The sequence below is a fragment of the Astyanax mexicanus genome, chromosome 9 (genome assembly GCF_023375975.1).
Source record: "Astyanax mexicanus isolate ESR-SI-001 chromosome 9, AstMex3_surface, whole genome shotgun sequence".
Lineage (NCBI taxonomy): Eukaryota > Metazoa > Chordata > Actinopteri > Characiformes > Acestrorhamphidae > Astyanax > Astyanax mexicanus.
The window spans coordinates 9692951-9702551 of record NC_064416.1 but is presented as its reverse complement, the minus strand read 5'-3'; the positions used below and the strand labels follow the sequence as shown (position 1 = coordinate 9702551).

At 35.6% G+C, this 9601-nt stretch overlaps 1 protein-coding gene across 1 annotated transcript; it reads right to left on the bottom strand.

Annotated features, from left to right (window-relative positions):
- Positions 1-353: 353 nt before the first annotated feature.
- LOC103036673 (schlafen family member 13) lies at positions 354-8618 on the bottom strand. The gene is made up of 5 exons (XM_022679961.2): positions 8483-8618; positions 4910-5972; positions 4400-4516; positions 3607-4309; positions 354-3019 (listed from the first exon to the last, which is right to left on the bottom strand). Exons 2-5 carry the CDS (start codon positions 5961-5963, stop codon positions 2221-2223), a joined length of 2673 nt encoding a protein of 890 aa, XP_022535682.2. The 5' UTR covers positions 5964-5972; positions 8483-8618; the 3' UTR covers positions 354-2220.
- Between the last annotated feature and the right edge of the window lie 983 nt (positions 8619-9601).

Sequence of the window (9601 nt, the reverse complement as noted above, 5' to 3'; positions counted from 1 at the left end):
CAATACAGCTCAAGTGTCGTAAGAAGGAATGGCAACATTACATAGTGGTAAATGATTTACCATTCCACCTTTTTTGAATAATTCCACAATCCTGAAATACAGGACTGATGCGTAATGCACTCTGTCAACAGGCCAATAAAATACAGTCTATAAAACATGATTTAGAACCAGAACAACTGTGACACATTTATATGCAGGAAATAAAATGGGACTGGTTTATATTTTATGATTTAATAGAATCATGGCATAATGAAATTATACATAGCAACAACAGAAAATACATGATGCTGTGGCAAATTTTACAGTTATAATAAATATATAATATATAATAAACAGACTCTTCCCAGAGAATGTTGGGATTCAAACACCGCTTTTTATTGTAAATGATCATACAGATTGATATGAAAGAATAGTTACAGAATAGATTTGTACATGTGAAACTAACTGTAATAAAATGTTAAATATATGTTCTGGTTTGTTAATACAAACTTCAGTGTGTCAACAATGACGAGATAAGACATCTTGTGATCCTATGTACAGAGACACTTAGACAAATACAGATGTGATACTCAAGAGCTGGGAAATATGACTATTTTATCATATTGCCAATATGCTTCAACAAGCACACAATAAAATGTTTTTTCAAAGTTAGGAAATGTTTATAAAAAATTTAAGCTAATAATAGGAGAAAATATGGTTTAGGGTTTAGTACCTCTTTAAGAATCTACTATTCATTAAAATGTTGTTAAATTAAAAAAAAAGAATATTTTACCATATTGCTCAGCTCTGATACTCATTCATATGGATACATGCATGTGAAAGTTACACCAAATTGTAAACAAAGACAAGCCAAGCAAATTAGAGTTTTACAAAACTAAACAAAAGTATTGGCGGACACTCCTTGAATGAGAAATCTGGTGTAAAAAGAACTTGTGGTTGTAGTGAAACATGAGAACGAGTCAAATATCCCAACTACATTCACCTCCAGCATTCTGAAATACAGTGTTTTTAGCTGATGCTCCCAATAGGTTTATAATTCTATTGATAGAGGTATACCATTACCCATGCAAAGTTATCTCTACTTTTACATTATTAACAAGTTCAAATTAGCCTAAAATGAAGTCACAATAATAGGTAGGATGGGGAAACAGATTGAAAAAAATAATTCTATAGAAATGCTGGAATATTAGATAGATATTTCCAGCAACAGCTGGAATTCGTACACCTCAAGATACTGTATGTATAAACAGTGTTCTAATCAATTACGTGTGCACTTTCAAATCTCCGTTACTCATTTCTACCAATAAATTGTAAAGCTACTTTGTGCTTGTTAATGGTGTAAAAATAGCGATTTCTGTTCATGTAGTTTGCCATTGGCTACCGAAGCCCTGAGAGAGCACAATTGGCCTTGCTCTCTCTGGGTGGGTAGATGGTGCTCTATCCCCACATCACTCCTAGGGTGATGTCGATCAGCACAAGGCATCTGTGAGCTGATATATCAGAAATGAGTCGCTGCGCTAGTCTTCACCCTCCTGGTGTTGGGGAATCACTAGTGATATGGGGACTCCTAATGAGTGGGTTGCTCCTATCACTAGCATGGTAAGCCTGTTGGGAGCATCAGCTAAAAGTGTTTTATTTCTGAATGCTGCAGGTAAATGCAGGTGGAAAATTTGACAAAGTGTGAAGTCACTTTTATGTTTCACTACATCCCAAATCCATTTTCACACTAGATTTCTCCTTTATTAATCATCAAATTTAGATGTTTCATCAGTCCTATTGCCATGATGAGTGAAAACAAGCTCCTTATCAGCTTTTGCACACTATGTGAAAGAATGGGAGGTTATAAAGAGCTCACAGAACAGTGTGGTACACTGTAATAGGATGGCACCGCTACACCCTTCCATCCTACATATTCCATCATCAGCTGTGAGTAAGTGCGTGAGTGAGTGGACATTACTAGAAAAGTGTCCAATCACGTTAAGTTACAGAGCAGGGTGTCCAAGTTCTAAATTACATACCTGCTGTTACAAAATAGTACTGTGCTATAAAACTGTGCTATACAACTAAAAAAAATGACAGATTCTAAATCTCAACAGTGTTATTAACAGAACTATATTTACATTTATTCATATATAAAATTTAATCTAGTACCGTGTGTGTGGACTGGTGTCCAAACACTTTTGTATTTGTATATTATTCTGTATTATTACCCAGCCCTGATCATAACCAAGGGATTCTAGGTGTCAGTTTTGAACGCTTTGACTGCAACACATACAGTCTGATTCTCGCTCTGGAGAACGCACTGAGATGCACATTTACTTCAACTTCGTTCTGAACCGGATGAACAGAGGGGTCCACCAAAATCACAATGTTCCTTTCAAGGCCTGAAAATCTACGAATGGTGTCCAGCACAACCACGTCCTCGTCTATGTTCTCTACACTTCCAAACTGGACAAGGGACATCTGTTTTTTAACACTGTACACCCTGTTATCAAGCTCTTCTAAAGTGGAATAGAGGACGGCAATGTCCTTGGCGGAGTGCCCTCTCTTCAGAAGATTTCTGATTATTGTGACTACGTTGGTCTCCACTGATGGAAGATTAGTGCGTCTGATGAGCTGTCCTCTGAAAGAGTGGCTCAGTGTTACATTCTTCACCATATCCTGGAAGTGTGCAGTTTCTTCAGGTTTTAAATTTTCAGCAATTTGGTGAATTAGATCTAACATGGCATCAAATACCTTCTCTGAATTTCGTACAACCTCATAGAGGAAAGCCTTACTTTGAGAATTCAGAGGTGGCAGACCACTACTGCTCGTGTGACTCCTCTGAAAGTAGTCCACAAAGATCCAGAAAATTCCATCATTTTCCTGTACCAAGCTGTTGGCCTTCTGGTACCAGTCACCATGCTCCAGTCGAAAGTTTTGTCCTTCATCCACAATTATGTGCTTAACCCTGAAGAAGTTGTCATCATTTCTCCTCATGAAGCCGGCTCTTGTCTCACATAAGCACTTGGACTGCTTCCTGTAAAATAAAAGATGTTGTAGATTTTTTTACAGCATAAATGAAGACAAAATAACTTCCCTAGAAGTGAACTTAGGGGGTTTCAAACCTGTAGTTAATTTCTCTGGTCCGATTCAGTTGATTAGTTTGTTTATTTGCAGTGTTTTCTCCCTTTTGTTGGTTTGGTTTCACACAGGCATAAATCTAAACGCACCAATAAATATAGCAGTGAACGCAGCACAAACCACGTGTGCATGCACATAGCTGTGGCAATTAGCGTAATCTGGCTAATATATCAGTTTAAACTGCGTCTTATCAGCAGTTTAGCTCATTTAAATGGACTATATTTCATAGCTGGGTCAGATCAAGACCGGATTACATTCTCACCACAAGCGAACCACTTCAGAGTTCATTTGGGACCGGGCCGAGACCAACTCCTCTAGCTGGTCTTGGTCCAGTTCTTTTGATTCACACCTGAGTGTGATCACTGTTTTCACACCTGCTCATTTAAACCGCACTAAAGTTACAAACTGACCAGAGTTCGTTTAAACCAGACCAAACAGTACTGGTGTGAAAACACCCTTAAACTAATCCTTATAGCTACTCACCTTACAAAGTCTCGTAATCCCACATTTTCACAGAGATACAGGATGTCCGTATCCTCACAGTTGTCTGAATTTTTAATCATCCGTATTTTCTCCATGGCAATCAAGGTCTTTCCTGAACCAGGAGGCCCGTGGATGAATAGATGTTTAATGCCATTGTACTTGTGAAGGATATCATACTGCTCCTCAGTTAACAGGTTGAAGAACTCGCAGCCGAGTGTGTCACTCAGAGGTGAAGAGATGCTCATCACAACTGTAGTTAAGGACCGTAGTAAGGCCTGTACTGTAACATGGTTCAAAGTATAACTGTCTGGATAAGGAGGAGCACCATCAGTCTCATTCTGGATCACTTCTCCTGTCTGGCAATTAACCAGACGAGGGATCACACAAAGCCTTCCTGTGTATCCGCCAAGATTCACCAACTTCTGCTTCAGACTGAAAGCAGTGTCATTAACGTACTGCCAGAGTTCTGGACTGTCTCCTTCAGCCCAGCAGAACAGTGTGGGGTAGCAGTCTGTACTGATCAGCAGGGCTTCACAGATGACAGACTTGTTTCGTGGTAAGTTCACATCAATGGCCCAGCTGGTAGACATGATTAAAATTCCAGGTCCACTTTTTGTCTGAATGCAGGTTAACAAATTTGGGTAGTTCACAAGGAGCTCCTGTGGTATGTACTTGCACATTATGTTAAGGCTTTCCCCCTGAACTAAAAAAAAAAAATAGACAAAAAAAAAAGCAAAGGAACATATCAGCATGCTATCCTAAACAACCCAAAAATAACAGTGTTATCACTTACCAGAGAACACTCTTTCCTGGAGTGTTGCGATGTCTTTGATGCTGTAGACAGCTCTGCACTGAGGTGGGGAGTCTTTAAGACTTAAGACCTTGTTAAAACGGCTGCTCAAATCATCATCTGTGAAATGTTAAAATGTCCCAATATTAAATTAGAACAAAATAACATCATTAATAAAAAAAAAAAAACATTAAAAAAAGTAATAATAAATAGGCCTAAAATTCTTGGGTCATCGGAATACTGTGCCTTTTGTCGACTCGTAATTTAAAAAAATAATTAGGATTTAAACATTTTTTGACTGTTTTTGCAAAAACGCAAAACATTTATATTCACACTTTAATGGACATGTAAAAGTAAAAGAATAACTTAAGCTAGCATTACAACCTGTATATATGGTTATTGTAATCAAGCACCCACAAAAAAAACTTGAAAATTTAATTGAATTTAATTAATAACTTATAGATGTAAAAAAAAAAATAATAATAATTTCAAATGTATGTGAATGAAACATACCCGGATCACCAGGATCACAGCCCTGCATTTTCTTCAACCAGCTTTCTGGGTCTAGCTGAGTGAGTGTATCATTCTCAATATGCCAGCATTTTGGATCGTCCTCAAAAACAGCACAGCAGAAGGCTTGAACTTTTACTGCAAAAATATATCGAGGTTCCTCGCCACTGTTTTCCATAACTTCGAAAACTTCGTAATCCACAGACCATTCCTCTTTTCGTGCACAGTTTAGGAAATGAAAAGCCCGGCTCTGTGCTCTGTTACAGATTTCCTGGATCATCTGCTCCATCGTCTGGGCATCCATTCCCCGACCACAGCCAATGACTGTTTTGCTTCTGTCATCAACACCGATGAATAGGAACCCCCCTTTAGTGTTTCCAAAAGCTGAAAGGTATTTGGGAACTTTCTCATTAAGTCTCGTCTTCAGATTTTTTTCATGGGCAAAGCTTTTAAGTTCAACATTTACACTTTCTCCAAAATCTAATATCTGACCAAGGCGTGCCTCTCGTTTTTCATAGAACTCTTGAGCTTTATTGTAAATCTCATCACCATGTATCCATTTTGTTCTTTTTGCAGGAGGACCCAAATAAAGAGTCTGACGTTTCTTCTTTATAAAGTCCAGAACCCCACTCGGGTGTATGAGGGGAGTTTTTGTCCCTGCTCTCTTCCTTAAGCCGCTGTGAACACTACAGAGTCTTGCTCTGTTATCATGTGAACACCAAGACTTCACATACATGTGTAATGCATTACCAGATTGAACGAATTCAATGAAATCCTCAGGAACATCCAGTAATTTGAGCAAATGCTCCTCCAAGTCCTGCCCAAGACTCATGGTACAATAACAGTAGTCCTCATTTTCAACCCCTGCTGAGATAACTCCACCTCCAGAATTCAACAGAGCACAGACACACTGCAAAATAACATCACTTTGTTGTGTACGCTTTGCTTTGTCTATTTTGTTTCTGGCCTGTTCTCCAAACGTGCATTTATTAATGTTAAAATATTGATCAGATGACCTCCAGTATCTTGCTGATGAATCAGGTTTGGAAAGAGCCATTCTGTTGACCTTTAGGATAGAAACAAAAGGAACAGTTTAATTTACAATATACATTACAGCCCAAACACAAACACACAAGCAGAAGCTTCTTCATTAGGGCAATTTGGCGATGCCCCACCAAAGGGTGAGAAGGAGGAAAATGTTTCCAGCACTCTCATCCAGCAGCAGAAATAAAATACTGTCTGACGCAAACTAAAATTAATGGTTAGTGTGAAGGCTTTGTTTTATTTTTATGATTTTACTTAATATATATTAATATATTCTAATATATATAATACAAAAATGTATATATTGGGTATAATTGAAAATTATATTGCTAAAAATTATAATACATGGATAAATATCAGTGTCAAATAAAGTTTAAAATAAAATGTGAATGCACACATTTGATGATACAGAAACAAATATCTCCCAGGCCGTATCCTAAAAAGTAAACTTATGTGCACAATAACGTGTGGATCAGTGTCTCTTACAGTGTCTCTATTGTAATTAAAAACTCACTGACTGTAGTTTAGTCAAACTCATTTATTTATATTTGCATTTTTAAAAATAAGATGTTTAAAATGAATGATCGTACATCTAATCATTGAACTGTATTTGTGGTGTCTGATGTAGTATATTAGACATTGGACTATGGGGCAACGTTGTTCCTGAATATTGTTTCTCCATTGCGAGTCACACCATACAACACACCAGTTAACCCAGTAAATACTCCAAATGGCAAGATATGCTTCTCCTCTGAACTAAAAAATAATAAGAAATTAATTCAAGCTTTATTTCAGAAAGATGCCGTCTCAGTTCCTAATGTTACTTTTTATTGGAACCAATACACTAATAAAGTAAAGGAAACTACATTTAAAACTACTACATAGATGCTCAAAAAGTAAAAAAAAAAAAGATCCTAATTCAAACTGCTCATTCTATGATGTACATCCAGAAACCCTTGTTTTGGAAAAGCTTGAGAAGATTTGTTATTGATCATATTGATGTTGCATTTTATTTGTGCATGGAACCTGTTTTAGTTGGTTTTAATAATGTTAAACATAAGATATATCAAGTAATTAATCTAATTATAATTGATAATCCTACAGTTATTGGTTTTTAAAATTGAAATCACTATGTATATGAAAACTATACCTGGATCAACAAATAGAAAGGCTGCAAAAACTGTAATTATTTGCAAATTCTCAGATTTATTCTCAAATGCCAGCCACCACCCCACCCCCACCCCCCTTTCCCCTTCTTGGATTGTTCATGTGAATTTTTAATTCAATAAAACATTTAAAACAAATAAAAAAAAGTGCTGCTTTGTTTGTGGAACTGAATTTAAACAAAATGAACCAGGCTTGTCTTAAAAAGCTATTGAAGTAGCTTAATTCGTGAAATACCCCCCAGGTCATCATCACCATTATCCTAACATTTGCCCATTCCCCCTGAGAAATTGATAAGGGTCTGCAGAGCCGCGAGTATACGCCAGCAGAGTCAGGCCAGTGGCATTCTGCGCATGCGTTGACACTTGCTTCGGGTTTCCTAGCGATTGTTACACTAGTGAACAAATAGTTTTAGAAAGGCGTCCCGATCATTTAGGACATTTTTTAGCTTGGACACCGGGTAAATATTATTAGGCTTATGTGTCTTAATAGACTAATGATCTATGCAGACATATCGATCAATTACTCTTGAATACATGTACATACCAGAATTACCTATTCACTCCAAATAGGCAATATGAATGATGTATATTATATTATAACTTATATTTATTATGGTTTCCATGCCAATAAGAATTGTAAACTTTATGGACACTTATATTCTTTTGTTCTGAGCTGTGACTTAAAATGTCCCAAACGTGTGATTAATAAAGGATTGACATATCTTGAGTTAATCTAAGCATATTTTTATAAACAAACACTGGGCTAAAACTAACACATATCGACATTAACATGGTAACGTTAAATATCGCGCACAAGATTGAACCTACGGTTATTAAATTAAATATAAATAAATGTAAAAAATATTATCACATACACTACCTTATAGCTATCCTGATACACTGATTTTGCCATCCAAATATCATTCCTATACTTCTTTTATCTTATCAGAATATTCTACCTAGTGTTTACTGTCCCATGGTATTAGTCTATGGTGACAGCCAGAGTTTTTTTTTTATATTCTGATTTACTTATTGTTGTGAGCTAGTACATTACAAACAAACATTTATTTTTACTTTAGGCACTAAAATTCACACCAAATATCTCCAGGACTAAATGAACTCATAGCTACAGATGTACCTAATCTAAAACACTGAACTAACTGATTAAAACGTTTACGTCCATCTGAAAACAAAGGAACTCTGGAGAGTTCGTGCCTTAGTCATAGACTATATTTTCTATTTAAAAGAAAATCTCCAATCAAAATGTTATTCAGTCGGAAACTCGGCTCAATCCATCCTTTTGCCCGTATTTTTGTATGATTGCCCGTAAAGTAACATAATAAAAGTAAAGTAAAATAATTCTTACCGTTTTGTCAGCGAGTTATCAGCGACACGGCTGATAACTGCGGATATTAAATCTGAATTATTAACTCACAACCGACAGCGAGATAATAATGCACCAACTGAATCAAGAATCGTCACAAAATTTCCGCGCATGCGCCTCTTTGGTGCGTTTTTGAAAAATAATTAAGTATTTATATATTTTTGGCGTGACCGTTTTTGGCATGCGTATCCTAACCTTGATAGTTTGGAATAGGAGGAAATTACACAAAGCACTGTTTCTGTTTATATGCATATTATTAGAAATAAAATAAAAGATCAGAATTGATTTACAATTTAGCCTACATTTAAGATAACAGCTGATAAAAATAAAACAATGAAATTTTAACAATAAGATTTATAAATCAGATTTATAAAGAATGTATTCTTTTTCAGAATACATTCTAACCATTTAGCCATATTACCAGAATGACATATATTTAATTTAATTTCACTCTCTTATCTATAATTACTTTTTACCAGTATAATTGTAATTCCAGATGTCTGTACTGTAATTCTGACTAGAAGAAAACGTTTCAATATCAATATTATCATTACTATTTGAAACTCCAAAACTGCACATATCCCAAATGCACCTACTCAACATAACTTTACAAATTACAATTACATTAAATGTTGCTACAATGTTAAATAACTTAAAAAAAAAAAGTAATTTAACACAGTATATTTTCTGTAATTACAGAGAAATTCCACGTATATTAATACTAATATGACTTGTCAAAATTACATTAAGAATGTTCATGGAAATATGACTAGTCAAAATGGATTTTTATACTGTTTTTTTAATTATACAAAATGTCTTTGAGAAAACTGCTTTTTTTTGCTCACGAGAGGGAGACATCGGGTAATTTGTTGGAAAATAAAGCTTTTTTTATTGTAGCTGACCATCCAGAAGCTAATTTGTGGTGGATATGTGGGTGGAGTTAATAACAGTTTTTTTTGGATATTTTAACATGATAAATAAAATACTGACAAAAAAACAGTATTTTGGATAAAATGTCAAAGAAAAACAACAACCAGTGAATTACTGTGTGAATGAGTAAGAGAGTAACTGGGTAAAATAGTTACTGGGTGAATTAGTGAG

Bases quoted from the DNA above. Each gene is read 5' to 3' on its own strand.
- LOC103036673 (XM_022679961.2), bottom strand. From the start codon at position 5,963: ATGGCTCTTTCCAAACCTGATTCATCAGCAAGATACTGGAGGTCATCT. The intron at 4,310-4,399 runs GTAAGTGATAAC...TTTTTTTTTTAG, and splicing joins CCAGGAAAGAGTGTTCTCTG to TTCAGGGGGAAAGCCTTAAC. The intron at 3,020-3,606 runs GTGAGTAGCTAT...TTTATTTTACAG, and splicing joins GGATTACGAGACTTTGTAAG to GAAGCAGTCCAAGTGCTTAT.